Here is a 16,933-nt window from a genome sequence, read left to right as displayed (position 1 = left end):
AAAAAAAAAAAAAAGTTTAAAAGATTTATCTATCATCTATCTATCTTTCTTTCTATCTATCTATCTATCTATCTATCTATCTATCTATCTACCTACCTACCTATCTATCTATCTACCTACCTACCTATCTATCTACCTATCTATTTGAGCTAAGATCTCTCTATTAGCCCTGGCTGTCCTGGAACTCATTGTATAGCTCAGGCTGGCCTCAAATTCTTGAAGATCCTCCTGCTTCTGACTCCTAAGTACTGGGATTAAAGTAGTGTTGTGCCATGCCCCTTATTTTCTTTACAGATTTGGTGTTTGCCTGCCTGTGTGTATGTGCACTGACTTCATGCAGTGCTAATAGGAGTCAGAAGCGAGTATCAGCTCTTCCTGGAACTAGAGTCATGGGTGTCTGGAATCACAAAGTGGGGGCTGGGTCATCTGCAAGAGTTACAAGTACTTCTGAGCCATCTTCAGCTCCCTATAGTTTTCCCCACTCCCTGGCTGTCCTGAAGTAGAATCTGTTTTTAAATGAGAGTAATAATTACAAGTTTTTGGTTTTGTTTTTCTTTCTTTCTTTCTTTCTTTTTTTTTTTTTAGTTGATTTGTTTTATTTGTTTTGAGACAAGGTCTCACTCTGAACCCCTAGGTGACCTGGAGCTTGCTATGTAGACCAGGCTGGCTTCAAACTTGTTTTCTGAGTGCTAGATTTATGGGCTTGTGCTATTTTGCCCAGCCTCTGAGGGTTGTTAATAACAGTATATTTAGTTTTTCTTTTGGAGACAGGGTCTCACTGTTTATCACTCAGACATTGGCTGGCCTGGAAATCACTGTGTAGGCCAGGCTGACCTTGAATTCACAGTGATCTGCCTGCGGAGTTCGGAAATTTGTTTTGGAGTCTGGTACCCAGGCTCCCACTGAAGTTGTCCTTCCCACTCTCTGCAGGCTGTAGAGGGCAGCGTGCTGATCAGCTCCTCTTCTGACCATTCCCTGACTGTTTGGAAGGAGCTGGAGCAGAAGCCCACACACCACTACAAGTCAGCGTCTGATCCAATCCACACCTTCGACCTGTACGGCAGCGAGGTGGTCACTGGCACTGTAGCCAACAAGATTGGTGTCTGTTCCCTGCTTGAACCACCCTCTCAGGCCACCACAAAGCTCAGTTCCGAGAACTTCCGCGGTACGCTCACTAGTCTGGCTTTGCTGCCCACGAAACGCCACCTCCTGCTGGGCTCGGACAATGGCATCATCCGCCTCCTGGCATAGGTCCAGGCAGGAGTTGGCTGAGGGCAGGGTGAGATGACACCTCTCAGGTCCAGCTCCTCATCCTCGATCTCTCAGGCAGTTCTTCTAGGCAAGCCCTGGGCTCTCGGTGCCCACATGGCCTGCCATCTGGGATCGCACAGCTCCTGCATCTCCAAAGCCATGACGTGGCTTTGTTCCTGAAACTCGGGAGATGCTGTTCCTAACCAACAAGAAGCGGGACAAGGAAAAGCACTGTGATCCCCACTGCTCCCCAGCTCTGCCTTCTGGATTCACATGGGGACAGGGAAGCTCCAGGAAGTGAAAGGAGATGGGCCTTCGCTCAGCCAGCTTCCTCTAGCCATGCTCTCCTTAGTTCTGTCTCCCTTGGGTAGGAAACTGCTCCTATCTAGGGCTCTGATGGTGCTGGGACTCCAGCCTCAGGAGGGCTGGCCAGGACCGAGGAGTTTCAGGGCTTCGTGTGGGGTTTTAGTATCCATTCAGCCAGGTTTTCCCAGTGTGGGACCAGAAAAAAGGGGCCGGGGGAACAGGGCTGGGGAAGGAGTTATATGGGCCCAGCTGGTCCAGGAATGAATCCATGCCTTGCCTTGTTACCCCTAACCACAGTGTTTGTGCCTTCAGCTGGGGAGGCAGCCCTTGGGACCAGCACCTCTAGGGAAAGAGGCAGCGGGAATCATCTTTGTATCTTGGGTTCTTCCTGGGGGATGGGGAAACTCTGGCATCTCTTGAGTGTTCATTTGGAGAAGTCTGAGATGTGGCCTCTGCTGCCTTCACACTATTTGCAAACCATGTAAATAAGGTCAATAAATTCTTTGGAAGAGCCATGGAGCTGAGTGAGGATGTGTTGTGTTTTGTTTTGCCTAGGCTGGGCTCAGGCATTTCTGCCTCAGCCTTAAAAGGAGCTGGGGTATTGGTATATGTCACTGTGCATGCCTATGGCTTGTCTTTGTCATTTTCAAATGGTCTCACGTGTCTCAGGCTGGGCTTGAACTTGGGAAGACCATCCTGCCTGAAGCAGAGTGGTGAGCTTATGGGCATGACCCACCTTTTGTTTTTTATTTTATTTATTTTTTATTTTATTTTATTTTTTTGGGTTTTCGAGAAAGAGTTTCTCTGTGTAGCCCTGGCTGTCCTGGAACTCAGTCTGTAGACCAGGCTGGCCTCAAACTCAGAAATCCACCTGCCTCTGCCTCCCAAGTGCTGGGATTAAAGGCCTGTGCCACCACTGCCCGGCTCCAGTGTTCTTAACCTCTGAACTATTCTCTAGTCCCCATGCCCAACTTTTTTTTATATAAGATCAGGTAGTTCAAACTTGATATGTAGCCAAGGTTGACCTGGTATTCCCTATCCTCTTAACTCTACCTTCCAAGTGCTGATATTATACATAGGGTTGCACAATCATGCCCACCCGTTTGTCTTGATGGCACCAGAGTCAGGAAAGCCCAGACTTGGTAGTTTCCAGAGCTGTGAAGAACAGAGCAAGAGAGTAGAAAGGCAGCCATTGTCCTCTGGTTGCCTTGGATACAGAGCTTCTGGTTTGGGTAGCCTCAGGTCAGTGAACATTGCTGAAGAGGTGGGACCCTGGAAGGGCCGGCCTCCATCCGGGTCTCTCCACCCCTCGCTGTGGAACCTAGGCTGAAGGGAGTCAACCACAATCCTGGGCTTGCTACCATTGGGTGAACAGGCTCCTGCATCCTCCCCTTCCCTGGTGGTGATGATGGTGGGGAAGGCTTCTGGTTATGACTCTGGACCCCACTCTGTCCTTACACAGGTCACACAGCCTTTCTAAGCTTGACTGTGGATTATCTCCATGTTGAGGGATCATTAGAAGGCTTGCCAGGCCCCTGAGCTTCCTGGATCTACCCTCTGGCCTGGCCAGACCCAGCCTCCTCAACTGTCTGCTCCTGTAATCCCCCTTCTCCAGGCTCAGGCAGGGTAGCTGAGTAGCCTTGGTGGGAAAGGGGCTTCTGGCCCCCATATCAATGTTTAACTGGATGTACAGGTCAATATTTACCAGCACAGAACACAAGCTGAACCGGGGTTGGCTAAGAGCAAAGGTCCTGGGGGAGGAGAGAGCTAGGCCGGGCTGGCTGCACCAGAGGAATCGTGGGGAGTAAGTGGGCCCAGGAGAACATCGTGTGCTGTGTGTGTGCTGCGCTAAGAAGCCTGAAGAGGTAGGATGGAGGGGTGGTGCAGCCTGTTCCTTGGGCAGCAGAGGAAGTGGGGAGCTGCCCCCTTGACTGAATTTATTCAGGGAGCCAGCAGCTTCACGGCGTCCTTGGGTGGTGAGAAGCGGAGGTACAGGCAGCTCCAGGAGAAATCTCTGGAACTCCAAAACCTGGAGGCCTACTCTTGGCAGGAAGAAACATATATTCACATTGCAGATAAGGCCCTGGCTGAAGGTTCTTGGACACAGTTGTGGAGGTCTGGGGATAACAGAAGGACATTTTCGAAGAGCTGACCCTGAGATAAGGCCTGGGTAGGGGCTGAGGATGGGAAGGGAGCCTTTGTTGAAGGCTCTGGGCTGAGGGCCTTCCCCACCCACCAACTGGGCTTCCCTGAAGCACCCTGGATCAGAACTTGGGGCAGACGTGGGATGAGGCTTGTGGTTCCCGTAAGTCCAAAGGTGTCAGGCCAGTCATTCATTGATCGACAAAGCAGTTTCTAGCTGCCCTGCTGTCCCAGATTAGCTCTTGGAGCCTTTGGGTAGGACCAGGGCAGCCTGAGAAAGGCTGGATGAAATGAGCAACAGGTCGGGTAGCTTTGCTAGGGTGGGAAGCCTTCCCAGATCTATCACTGAGGGCCAGGCATCATGCTCAGTATTTACAAAGATTCTTATTTGGATCCTCAAAATCTCCATGGGAGTAGGAAGGACTTCTGCTGTGAATTACCAAGATAAGGTCGAGTCAAAGACATTAAGGGAAATGGACAAGGTCCTCTTGCAAGATGTGGGGCTAGATGTGAACCCAGGACTGATCCACAATGCAAGACCTAAAGAATGAAGACTAAATGAAAAACTATATGGGTGAAAAAAAAATACTTATGGAAATTCCACCTCTCAGGGCGAGCGAGGTCCACAGCTCCTATGTTTTGAGTCCAGGTTCCGCAGCCTGGTGTGGTCAGGGAGCCTGTGGGTCTACTGCCTAGCCTTTGAGTGTGAGGTAGGAACTAACCCTTCTTGTTCTGGATACAGGAACATGGCACTGCTCCGGGGGCTCCTGGTACTCAGCTTGTCCTGTCTGCAAGGTCCCTGTTCCATGGTGAGGCAGAGCTGAGGTCTGAGTGGAAAGTGGTCAGTCAGGCTGAAGGAGATGCTGGGGCAGGGGCAAGTTTGGGAGAGGTCAGAGGGGTGGAGAGGGAGGAACGCTGAGTCCTCTGTTCACCCTTTTCTCAACAGTTCTCTCCTGTGAGTGCCATGGATCTCCCGGGCCAGCAGGTACTTCAAAAGTGAGAGGTTTGGGGGGAAGAGCCAGAGGGGCTCACCTATGTCTTGGATAAGATGGGGACCAATGGGAAGGGCCTTTTCGTCATCTCCTTTCTCCTTTCTACAGCCAGTGAGTGAGCTGGCCCAGCAGAAGCTGCCCCCACCTGCCCTCTTCAAACTGGACAACCAGGTACAATCAGGTGGGGCTGGGGAAGAGTAGGTGGGGCCAGAGGGAGGAGGAGGACCTGATCAGCGGAAGCAAGGGAATGGGGGTGGGGGAGACATAGTTATGGGCTAGTGTTCAGGGGTTCAGAAGCGATGGGGTAGGAAGGACTTCAGCATGACTCTTCTCTCCTCAGAGCTGGGATGAGGCCTTTGCTCCCCTGTAACACCAGGGCTGTGAGGGACAGAGAATCTGGAGCTGACCTCACTGACTTCTGATCTGTCCTTGTAGGACCTTGATGACCGTGCTACCCTCAAGAGGTCCCCAGGAGACTGCAAGAGTACCCCAACTGCAGAGGAGACTCGCAAGCTGGCTCGGGCCATGATGGCATTTACTACTGATCTGTTCTCCTTGGTGGCCCAAACATCCACCAGCTCCAACATTGTCCTGTCACCCCTTAGTGTGGCCCTAGCACTCTCTCACCTGGCACTAGGTACTAGGGTCACACCTGTCCAGAAGAACTAGGAGACACAAATGGTTCAGTGCTGAAGAGGTTATACAGGGGCAGGTCCTCCATCAGGGACACATGGATATTTGGTAGAATGCAGGTCCCCTGAGCTGTCACCACCCTCCATGAGTCAGAAATCCAAGTATAGCCTAAGAATGTGGTGATCGACAAGTCCCCCTAGTTATTTTAGCACAGGAATTTGATGGCTACAATATCTTCCAGGGGACACAAGTGTCTCACTGTGGGAGGCACTGCTGTTCAGAGAAGAAAGATACCCTTCTGGCTCCGTGGATCTGGGAGGGGAGCAGAGTAGTAGCCTGTGGCCATGTTCATCACAGGGATGTGAGAGGGTGGGAATGGGCAGTGGGGCCAGAAAGAACCCATGGCCTGGGAGTCAGCCTGCTTGCTCCCCTTCAGGTGCTCAGAACCAAACACTACAGAGCTTGCAACAAGTGTTGCACGTGAACACAGGATCCTGCCTCCCGCATCTACTGAGTCATTTCTACCAGAACCTAGGCCCTGGGACAATCCGACTGGCTGCCAGAATATACCTGCAGAAAGGTAGGTACTGATGGCAGCCAGCTGCACAGAAAGAGCCCTACCTCTAGTGCACAAGGGTGATGGGAGGGGCTTGGCCTCGAGTAACACACTGGTGGATGTGGGGGCCCTGGGATGAGGGGCTTGGCCTCGGATAACACACTGGTGGATGTGGGGGCCCTGGGATGAGGGGCTTGGCCTTGGGTAGCACACTGGTGGATGTGGAGGCCTTGGGATGAGGGGCTTGGCCTTGGGTAGCACACTGGTGGATGTGGAGGCCCTGGGTTGAGCTTGTGGCTCATTGCGTACAGGATTTCCCATCAAAGACAATTTCCTGGAGCAATCAGAAAGGCTTTTTGGCGCGAAGCCCGTGAAACTGACTGGAAGGCAGGAGGAAGACCTGGTGAACATCAACCAATGGGTGAAGGAGGCCACAGAGGGGAAGATTGAGGATTTCCTCTCTGAGCTGCCGGATAACACCGTGCTGCTTCTCCTCAATGCCATCCACTTTCATGGTGCACTGTTCTTTCTTTCTTTCTTTATTTAAAGATTTACTTATTTATTTTATGTATGTGAGTACACTGTAGCTATACAGATGTTTGTGAGCCTTTGATGTGGTTGTTGGGAATTGAATTTTTAGGACCTCTGCTCGCTCCAGTCAACCCCACTTGCTCGGGTGAGCCCCATTCACTCTGGTCAACTCAGCTTGCTCAGTCCCTGCTCACTCCGGCCCAAAGATTTATTTATGATTATACATAAGTACACTGTAGCTGTCTTCAGACACACCAGAAGAGGGCATCAGATCTCATTACGGATGGTTGTGAGTCACCATTTGGTTGCTGGGATTTGAACTCAGGACCTTCGGAAGAGCAGTCAGGGCTCTTACCCACTGGGTGGTCTCGCCAGCCCCGCACTGTTCTTCTTAAGCCGCTCACCCTCACAGCTCTAGCTGCCCTGTCGGTGCAAGCTTTGCTCTGAGGTTGCTAGGCCATGAAGCAGGGGCTTGTCTGGGCATGTGAAGAGGAAGCTATAGCGGCCAAGCTGCCTTGAGAGAAAACTGGGGCTACAGAGGGATGGAGAAATGCAAATCCAGATATAGAGAGGATACCTAAGATCAATTAGGCGTCAACCGGCCAGCACCTCTGGGAGCTTGGCTTCCACTCCTTGGTCTTTGAACCGGTTCTAGGAGGCTGGTCTTATGTTACATAGCTCCTGCCCTCTGCTTGGCTGCAGGTTTCTGGAGGACCAAGTTTGACCCGAGCCTCACCCAGAAAGACTTCTTCCACCTGGATGAGCGGTTCACGGTGCCGGTGGACATGATGCACGCACTGTCGTATCCTCTTCAATGGTTCCTGCTGGAGCAACCTGAGATACAGGTCACTCTGGATTTTAGCTTTGGCTAGCAAACTAGGCCTGGTACTGGGATGTAAAGTCTGGTCCCTGGGGTACATAGCTCCCGAAAGATCTATTAGGCCTCCACCCAGGGCACGGTCTCTTTGAGGTACATCTGCTCAAAGAAAATATATTGAGTTTTTGTCACGTGCCAGATAACTGTTCTCTGTGCTGGGGTTTTAGCGGAGCCCAAGAAGACCAGGGTCCACACAACGCTTCATAGTTGGAAGTTGGGTTTCAAAGCTTCTGAACAATTCTGATTGGACGAAGCTCTGTGCCAAACTGTCTCAGCTAAGGCTTCCCTTGCTTCTAGCCTAATCGTGACTCCTTGGCTAGAATATTGATCCTTGGGCCCATCATCTGCAGCTGAGATAACAGTATGGGCTAGTTTTGTTTGTTCAAGGGTCTGATAATGTTACACAGCTGGCTTTGAACTCATGATCCTCCTGCCCCAGCTGTCTGAGTGCTGGGGTCCCAGGTATGTGGCACCACACCGGCTCATCCATTCTGTTGGTCGGTTTGACGAGGCAAGCCAGGCACAGCATTGCCAGTTCTGCAGGGAGGAGCATGTGGGCAGCCAGGCTTCTCTCTAACCCGTGGGGAGAGGATGAAAGCCTGCTCGGCTCCACTTAGCTTTCACCTTCCTGTTGCTTCTTCTTCCTGGCCTACCCACTGTTCCTTCATCCTTTGGTTCTATCTCCGCATCCTCCCACTGGCAGAGGACCTGCCTGCAGGTACTATGCTGGAACTCAGGGAGTCCTGTGCCTAGTGAGTTCCATGCTGCCCTAACTGCAGGGATTCTTCAAAAAAAAGGTTGTGTGAGCTGAGTGCAGTGGCTTACACCATAATCCCAGCACTCAGAAGATTGAAGCAGGAAGACTGAGGTTGAAGATAGTCAGGGTTACACAACCAGATCCTGTCTAAAGAGGAAAAAAATCTCATTCCACACCTTGGCATATATAACAGACTCCCTGAGTGAGGGTGAAAGGCGAGGGGCAAGCTTCCTACTCTTTGCTGTGGCTCCTCGATGGGTCATTTTGAAACCCAGTAGCCCCACCTATCACCTGCAGGGAGAACTGAGAGGCAAAGACAGGAAGGCCCATAGCTCGTTTGTACAACTTGCTAACAGCGGATAGAGAACTCAGTTCTCTAACTTCAATGTAGTGAAGACATTACTAGGAGAGTCAAAAGTCTGGCTGGATGTGTAGCTTAGTTGTTGAATGCTTACCTGGCCTGCACAAAGCCCTTTGCTCAACCCCTAGCAACACATAAACCAGGCTCACGGATGCACATCTGCCATCCCGAGTACTTTTAGATAGAGATGGGAAAATCAAAAGTTCAAGGTGGAGAAGTGGCTCAGCAGTTACTTACTGGCTCCTCTTGTAGAGGACCAGGGTTTGATTCCCAGCACCCACCACACGACTCACAACCACCACAACTCCAGTTCCAGGGGATACAGTGCCCTCCTCTGGACTCTGAGGGTGCTGCAAGGATATGATGCACAGACACTCAGCAAAATACCTACACACATAAGATAAAAATAAACCTTAAAAGAAAGTTCAAGGTTGTTCTGAATTACATAGCGAGTCAGAGGACAGCCTGGGATACATTACCCTGTCTAAAACACAAAACAAACTTGGGCTTGAAGTATGGCTCTGTAATTCCAGCACCCAGGAGGCAGAGAGGGGAGAGAGTCAGAAGTCCATAGCCATCCTTGGCTAAGCAGTCATTTCAAAGTCAGCTTGGGATCCATGAGACCCTGTGTCCAAAGAAGAGGGAGCTATGTGTACTTATACACATCTTAAATCCCAGCACTTGGGAAGCAGAGGCAGGAGGATCTCTGCGTGTTTGAGGCCAGCCTGGTCTACAGGGCAAGTTCCAGTACAGCCAGGGCTACACAGAGAAATCCTATCTAGAAGAAACAACAACAAAAAGATGACATAAAAAAGGTGGAGATCAATATAGGAAGACAGCTGATGTCTACCTACTTCTGCCTCCATATACCCACGAGCAAACACACTCACACCCATACAGACATATGTGCTTATTTGTGCACACACAAAGATGTAAAAGCATTATTTCATTTGGTCCCGTGTCACCTTGCAAAGGGGCAAGTAGTATTGCTCCTTTTCATATTCATAAGTGAGGTGAAAGCATGCTAACCCTGAATTTCTGTTTCTTTTGTTTTGTTTTTTTGAGACAGGGTTTTTCTGTGTAGTCCTGGCTGTCCTAGAACTCACTCTGTAGACCAGGCTGGCCTCGAACTCAGAAATCCACCTGCCTCTGCCTCCCAAGTGCTGGGATTAAAGGCGTGCGCCACCACTGTCTGGCAACCCTGAATTTGTGGCTCTTGTCTCAGGAGTAATTTTGACCCAGACTCCAGACAGGTCCAGGTGCTGTCTGGTCCTCATGTACTCTCCTTTTCTTATCTGTAGGTGGCTCATTTCCCCTTTAAGAACAACATGAGCTTTGTGGTCGTGATGCCCACTTATTTTGAGTGGAACGTGTCTGAGATACTAGCCAACCTGACCTGGGACACCCTGTACCACCCCTTGCTGCAGGAGAGGCCCACCAAGGTGCGGCTGCCTAAACTCCATCTACAACAGCAGCTGGACTTGGTGGCCACCCTCAGCCAGTTGGGTAAGAAGGTTGGGGGTAGGGGGTCCCCAGGTGGTCTGGGTAGAGTATGTGAGCTGCCAGTGTGTCTGAGTCAGAGGTAGCTCTGCTTCCTGGATGGGAGCGTTTGATATGCTCCACTAGACTTTCTGTCCTGGAGTGGATTGGGGTGAACTACTCTGCTGCCTGAGATGGAGCACTATAAAGAACCCTGGGTAAAGAGTTCAGGACAATATGGGAACCTTGCTGGTTAGCTTGGAAAGGGAAGAAGAGAAGCTGGGGTCACCATGTTGAAGAACTACAGCTTCTCAGAACTAGGCACTGAGAGCTCACTGTGCACAAAGTCTAATGCAGCAGGCAAGTGGAGACTCAGGTACTCACAGTCTAGTATGAGTGGTAAGCCCAAGGGTGTCCCTCCATTTTACCCCAGAGAATATCAAACCAGTGCCTAGTGCAGACCCTGGTCACAAAAGGCTTCCAGCGGGCAGTGGTGGCGCATGCCTTTAATCCCAGCACTTGGAAGGCAGAGGCAGACAGATTTCTGAGTTCGAGGTCAGCCTGGTCTACAGAGTGAGTTCCAGGACAGCCAGGACTACACAGAGAAACCCTGTCTCGAAAAAAACAACAACAACAACAAAAAAAAAAAAAAAACCCAAAAAACAAACAAACAAAAAAAAGTGTTGTCTAGGCCAAGACTTGGAGGTTTGACAGAGATTCCAGTCAACCGCTGGGTTCAAGGATGCCAGACACATCCAAATAGCCTTGGGGCAGCACTGACCAGTCATCTGTTCTGGGCAGGCCTGCAGGAATTGTTCCAGGGCCCAGACCTGCGTGGGATCTCTGACCAGAGTCTGGTGGTGTCTAGCGTGCAACATCAGTCTACCATGGAGCTCAGTGAGGCTGGGGTGGAGGCAGCCGCAGCTACCAGCACCATCATGAATCGAATGTCCCTCTCCTCTTTCATTGTGAACCGACCCTTCCTCTTTTTCATCATGGAGGACACCTTAGGCATGCCCCTCTTTGTGGGCAGTGTGAGGAACCCTAACCCCAGTGCACAGCCCCAGCTCCAGGAACAGCAAGATTCCCCTGACAACAGGCCCTTAGGCCAGAATGACAAACCTGACTTCCCTGGAGATAAGACCTTTGGTCCTGACTTGAAACTTGCACCCCGCCTGGAGGAAGATTATCCCCAGTTTAGCTCCCCCAAGTGAGGAGGGGCCCTGGGCAGCAGCATCCTGAGTCCCCACCTGGATCAGCCTCTCAACTCCTGTGACTCTTTCTAACCAGCTTTGTGGGATGGGGTGGGACCTGGGGGACAGTCACCAGGGATAGGAGCTGTTCTCTTGCAGCAGCTCCTGGGGATAGGAGGTGGTGTGGGGCCTGGAGGAAGGCGGGCACAGGGAATCTTCATTTCTTCCCAAGGGGCTCAGGGGGTGACCTTTTGTGGGCTGGCACGCGTGGACACAGTTTTGGCTAGAGGTAGGTTAGGCAAGTCCTTAATTTAGAGTCCCTCCACATTTGTAAGCAGAGGCTGGAGAGGCCATCTGTAGATATATCCCAGACACCCTGGATGGGAAAAGAGAAACAAGGGTTGGTCTCCCGAGCTTAGACTGCCCTTGGTGTTATACTCCATGGGTGGAGGCTGACCTACCCTGACTCTGATGTCCCTTGCTGAAGACATTCAGGTCCCCAACCCGTGTCCTGCCACCCAAGTCACCCCTCTGGATTTTGGAGATGCCAACAGTGCCAGGAGCCTTCCTCCTTCATCTCTCTCTCTCTTGTCCTCCTCTGCCAGGAAGCTCAGGGGCTGAGGGAGGGAAGGGCCCCTTTAGCTCCCAAGACTCTTTTGTAAAGTTTTTGTAGTGATTTTTATGCCACCTGAATAAAGAATGAATGGGCTGCGCTGGTTTGACGTCACAGTTCTGGGCAAGTGGATGTGGCTGGGAGGCACCCATGGGGCAGATTGCACTGAGCCCTCTCTGTGCCACGTTTGGTCTCTGGCCACATGCCAGTCCTCTCTAGGTCTACTAGGTCTCCCTCCATGCCAGCCTGGCTCAGCTCTCAGCCCTTCCCTCCATGTGTGCCTCGGGCAGCCGATAACAAGGACGGCTCAGAACTGGCAATTAGGGAGCTAGCGGGTTTCTAATTACACCCTAGCCGCTATGCCAGGAGCAGGCGCCCGCCAGCCGGGGCCAGGCTGACAGCTGGAGGCTGGCAGTGTCTGAGGATTTTGGGGATGTAGTTGGGGATACTTGGCACCGGGCTGGCTACTTCCTGTGAGAGAATAGGAGCTGGAGGCAGAAGTGGTGTGCACATGGATGGTGGGGGCTGCTCTTTGGGGTAGGCACATCTCTCTGATGGGATCTCCTGTGGGTCCATGTGGCAGTAGCCCTCTGGAGCCCTAATATCCCTGGGCAGGGTCAGGTGGGGGAAGATGAGGATGGTAAGAGGTGTAGGATCCTGATGCTGCTAAGTATGCATGTGTGCATGGGCCATGTGTTGGGGGTTAGTAACACACTAGGGAAATGTGTAGTCTGTCAGAGGGTGAGGGTCCCTAGTTGAGACATGAACAGTGGAGCCCGGAGCAAGCCTATCCAGCAGGTGACATCATTCAGAGCAGGAACCAGAGAAGGTGATGGAGAGCACCTCAGAAGTTTCAGGAAGAGAACGGGAGAGCTGCTGGGCAGAGGAGAAGCAAGAGCAGAAGGTCTGGGCTGAGAAGTCCAAGATGAGCTGAGTACGGGGCTGGGGAGGAGGGAGAATGAGTCAGTAGCTGGGAATAGAACCTGAAGAGTTCTAGGACCACGCAAAGGGAAAGAGATCTGCTATTTACTTTTATGTGTATAAGTATTTTATCTGAATGTATGTTTGTGTGTCACATATGTTCAATGGCTATAGAGACCAAAAGAGGGCATCAGATCATCTGAAACAGGGCTTACAGGTTTCTGATACACCATATGGGTGCTGAGAGCCGAACCTAGGTCACTGAGAGAGTAGCAAGTGCTCTTACCTGATGAGCCATCTTTTCTTGACTCACTCCCTCTCTTTTCCCTCCCTCTCTCCCTTACCCCTCTCTCCCTTTTTCTATCTTTCTGTCTGTCTTCCTTCCTTTGTTCCTTCCTTCCTTCCTTCCTTCCTTCCTTTGTTCCTTCCTTCCTTCCTTCCTTCCTTCCTTCCTTCCTTCCTTCCTTCCTTTCTTGCTTCCTTCTTTTTCCTTTTGTATTTTGTAGACAGGATTTCTCTGTGTAACCCTGGCTGTCTTGGACCCCCTTTGTAGACCAGGCAGGCCTCACACTCACAGAGATCTGCCAGCCTCTGCCTCCTAAGTACTGGAATTAAAGACACCTGCCACCACTTCCTGGCATTCCCTGACTTTAAAAAAAAAAAGATTTTAATTTTGTTTTTAATTATGTGTAGGTATGTATGCGCGTGGGGTAGTGTGTGTGTGTGTGTGTGTGTGTGTGGGTATGTATCCATGAGTGGGTATGTGTGTGGGAGGGTGGGTGTATGTGTGTCTATGAGTGGGTATGTGTGGGTGTTGGGGGGTTGGGTATATGTCCATGACAGCAGCTGCCTTCAGGACAGAAGAGTGTGTCCAAATGCCCTGGAGATGGATTTACAGGTGGTTGACAACAGCCTACTGGGGGTGCTGGGAACAGAACTCCAGTCCTGCATAACAGCACCATGCTTACCGCTGAGCCGGCTCTCCAGACCCCTGGTGTGTGGTTAATTTGAAATTTTTACATTTAGTTAGTTAGTTAGTTGTGTTTTGTCTGTTTTGTTTTTGAGACTAGATCTCACTGTATAGTTTTAGTTTACCTGTTACTCATTATGTAGACCAGACTGGCCTCAAACTCACAGAGAGCTGCTGGCTTCTGCCTCCCATGTGCTAGGATTTAAGTATACACCACCACATCTGGCATTTTACTTACTTATCTATGATTTATTTACGATTGTGTGTGTGTGTGTGTGTGTGTGTGTGTGTGTGTGTGCGCATGCGCGCGCGCACACACTTGTCCCATAATGTGTAAGTAGAGGTGTGTGTGTGTGTGCTCGCACGCACTTGTGCCATAATGTGAAAGTAGAGGTGAGAAAACAACTTGCAGGCGTCTGTTCTCTTATTTTACCATGTGGGTTTCAGGGATCCAACTCAAGGCCCTGGCCTTGGCAGCAAGCTACTTTACCTGCTTAGCCATCTTGCTGGCCCTTTCCCCCAGCTTTTTGTTTTGCATGAAAGACTTAGAAAGTCTTTTCCTCCGTTCCCCTGCCCTGCCCCAGCCTGGCAGTTCTAGGGATTGAACCCAATGCTCTACCACTGAGCTGGTTCTAGCTCAATTTACAGACTCATGCATCTGTTGGGTTTCTTGCCTCACATTTTCAAGGTTAGCCCGTGTTGTGTACAGCAATGCCCCTTCCCGGGGAAGCTTCGGACTTGTGAGACGCTGGGTCTGAGCTTGGCTGTGGAAGGCTCACGTGGCTTCTGGATGGGATAAAGTGGGAACAAGAAGACTGGTGGGTTCACCCACCCAGGGTGCAGATCAAAGCCATAGAATCTGTGGCTAGACCATAGCGGGTAAGAGAAGGAAGGACTCAAGGATGATGGGATTTGTCCTTGCAATTCCTGGGTTCTTGTAAGAAATGGGTAGGGTGGTGCCTTTGACCAAGCCAGGGGGCAGAAAGATTGTAGGGTGGTCGGGAGATTCGCTCTTTAAACATGTTATAATGGCAATGTTCCTCTAATACAGGCCAATCATATGCCCCATTTTGTCTGGGAAAATTAGAGTTATTTCTGCCACTTGAGCTAATTAGTAGCATACAGTTTTGCTGTTGGAAGTGTCCTGTGAGTTCATTTCTGGGCTACCATGTGGATCTGGAAGGCATGGGCCTGCTGACTATGGCTTTGAGGTCGCCCATTTTGAATGTCAAGGAGTTGACTGAATATTTTGGTAAAAGCTGGAAGTGTATATCAGACAGCATAGAGATGCTTTAAGTCATGGAGCTAGGGGCTGGGTGGAGCTCCCGCTGAGCATGTGCAAGGCCCTCGGTTTTGTTCACAGTGGGGGCAGGGGGACACTGAACTAGAAGAAATCCCTTAAGGATAGATTCTGTTCATAGAAAGGAGAAGGTTCCAAGGATTAACAAGCAGAGACAGAAAAGGTAGGGTGCTTAAGGTGGGAGAAAATGGCGACGAGAGAGAAGGGGCTTTGAGAAGAAGGAGCTCGCTCTGCTGCCTGCTACTGAAGAGAGTTTCCATGTGGCAGTCAACACAAGTCACGTTACAGTAGTTTCAGAGGAGATGGACACAGAAGCAGAGGTGAGGAGGAAGTAGGAGTCGAGACTGAGGACATAAGAGCAAACAGTTCTTTACGTCATGGCGGTGAGGGAAGTGGGTAGTGACTTTAGGGGTGTATCATAAAAAGGAGAATTTGAGATAATCAAAGGTTTTTCCCCTTTTTTCTCAGTGTTCAGATTAAATTCAGGGTCTTGTACATCCTAGGGAAACGCTCTTCTGTAGATTATACCCTCAGTCCTAAGAGTCTCTTTGTCTCTCTGTCTCTGTCTCTCCCTCTCCCTCCCTCCCTCTCTCTGTCTCTCTCTGTGTTTCTCTGTGACTCTCTCTCCTCCCTCCCTCCCTCCCTCCTTCTCTCTCTCTCTCTCTCCCTCTCTCTCCCTCCCTCCCTCCTTCTCTCTCTCTCTCTCTCTCTCTCTCTCTCTCTCTCTCTCTCTTGCTCGCTGGTTTGTTGTGTGGGAGCAGCTTGCTCCACGTTGTTTGGCTCCACAGCAAGTACTACCAGCTATACCCTGGAAGTGCAGACCTCTTTTGAAGTCTTGAGTAACTTCTCGTAGTAGACACTGGAAGAGAGTTCTGCAAGTCTGTTTGGTGGACTTCCAATGTTGTCTAATTTCCTGGAATCCCACAGAACCGAGACTGAAACAACGAGGTTTCTCCACCCTTCCAGTAGAGGGTGCTCTCTTATCAGAGCCCTTGGCAGCCAGTTGCTTCCAGAAGGCTTTGCCATCGTGCATCTGTGGCGATTGGCTTGGTAGGAGCCATGTGTATACAGAGCCCTCTTAGGCAGTCCCCTTCTTCAGGTGCAGCCCCGGGAGGCACTGGCACTGGAACAGCAGCAAGTGTGAACCCAGTGGATTGAGGACCCTCCAGACAGCTCCAGTGTTCCTGTGAAAACTGCCTCGCGTTCACATATTCGTTTTACTCTTCGGTGGAGTGGGGGATGGGATCTAGGGCCTCATGCATGCCAGGCAAGGACCCTATCAGAGCTGCACCTCTGGTCCCGTGGGAGGCGTTTGGTGCTTGCATTTAGAAACAGAACACTCGGCTTTTGCTTCGGAGTGGTTCACCTTTAACGGTCGGGGTTGCTGCATGCAATCACACAGGATGTTAGCATTTACTGTTGTTCTTCACAGTTGCCATAGGAACATACACTTGTGATGGGTAGAGTTCCTCATTTTTCACGCCCATGGGGACGCTGTTGTTGTCACATGATTGATTGATTGATTAACTAATTATTATTTTTTTTTTAGAGAAATGTTGTTGTTTAATGGTAAAGCTCTGCACACTCCAGCACCAGGACTGGCATGGAGTCCAAGCAGTAGGGATGGCAGGGTGACCCCACAGAGCCTCACAAGGCAAAGAGGATGAGGAAGGCGACCATCAAACGGAAGAGACCCATGGCCTCAGGGCAAAACCCAGAAAGGCATAGAAGAGCTTGAGAGACGGGTTTCTGGCATAGCCAATTATCAAGCTACTAAACAGTGTGCCAATGTCAGCCCCTGCTGCAGCCACACAAGCTGTGGCGGCCCCAGCACCCATAAACTTGGCTGCTGTGTCAAGGTCCCAGGAAATAACACTGGTCTGGACACCTGGAGAGGGAGCTGCCTCAGGCAGGCTGTTTAGATGGGGCCTCTGGTGTACTCAGGGAGGCAGACACAAGCCTGGTACCCTGGTACAGGAGCGGATCAGAACTGGAGGAACCGGCAGTGTCTTGGTGGTCTGCATTTTTCAGTCTTCCAGCTTTAGTCTTTG

The 16,933-nt window shown here is 50.8% G+C and overlaps 2 protein-coding genes and 1 pseudogene across 4 annotated transcripts in view; 2 read left to right on the top strand and 1 right to left on the bottom strand.

Annotated features, from left to right (window-relative positions):
- Window positions 1-2,081, top strand: part of Wdr81 (WD repeat domain 81) — a 13,665-nt gene extending 11,584 nt beyond the window's left edge. Inside the window, exon 10 of the mRNA XM_031352792.1 lies at window positions 931-2,081. Within this exon, the coding sequence (XP_031208652.1) occupies window positions 931-1,251 (321 nt within the window). The 3' untranslated portion in view covers window positions 1,252-2,081. The remainder of the gene's footprint in view (window positions 1-930) is intronic.
- Window positions 2,082-3,379: 1,298 nt separating this feature from the next.
- Serpinf2 (serpin family F member 2) lies at window positions 3,380-11,787 on the top strand. Of its 3 annotated transcripts, none has more exons than XM_031352053.1 (10): window positions 3,380-3,422; window positions 4,442-4,508; window positions 4,646-4,684; window positions 4,800-4,862; window positions 5,127-5,328; window positions 5,761-5,904; window positions 6,192-6,395; window positions 7,114-7,256; window positions 9,708-9,912; window positions 10,687-11,787. In XM_031352053.1, exons 2-10 carry the CDS (start codon window positions 4,446-4,448, stop codon window positions 11,097-11,099), a joined length of 1,476 nt encoding a protein of 491 aa, XP_031207913.1. In that variant the 5' UTR covers window positions 3,380-3,422; window positions 4,442-4,445; the 3' UTR covers window positions 11,100-11,787. The 3 variants fall into 3 exon arrangements, with proteins under 3 accessions (XP_031207913.1, XP_031207915.1, XP_031207914.1); XM_031352055.1 differs by lacking the exon at window positions 3,380-3,422 and adding an exon at window positions 3,625-3,727; XM_031352054.1 differs by lacking the exon at window positions 3,380-3,422 and adding an exon at window positions 3,788-3,862.
- Window positions 11,788-16,529: 4,742 nt separating this feature from the next.
- On the bottom strand, window positions 16,530-16,906 carry LOC116078161 (annotated as a pseudogene).
- Window positions 16,907-16,933: the final 27 nt, after the last annotated feature.

This window comes from Mastomys coucha, unplaced genomic scaffold (genome assembly GCF_008632895.1).
Source record: "Mastomys coucha isolate ucsf_1 unplaced genomic scaffold, UCSF_Mcou_1 pScaffold5, whole genome shotgun sequence".
NCBI lineage: Eukaryota > Metazoa > Chordata > Mammalia > Rodentia > Muridae > Mastomys > Mastomys coucha.
Note: the sequence above shows the minus strand (reverse complement) of the source record. Positions and strands in the feature narration are given on the sequence as shown.

Coding starts and splice junctions, on each gene's coding strand:
- Serpinf2 (XM_031352053.1), top strand. CDS start 4,446: ATGGCACTGCTCCGGGGGCTCCTGGTACTCAGCTTGTCCTGTCTGCAA. Junction 5,905..6,191: donor CAGAATATACCTGCAGAAAG/GTAGGTACTGAT, acceptor CATTGCGTACAG/GATTTCCCATCAAAGACAAT. Junction 9,913..10,686: donor GGCCACCCTCAGCCAGTTGG/GTAAGAAGGTTG, acceptor TGTTCTGGGCAG/GCCTGCAGGAATTGTTCCAG.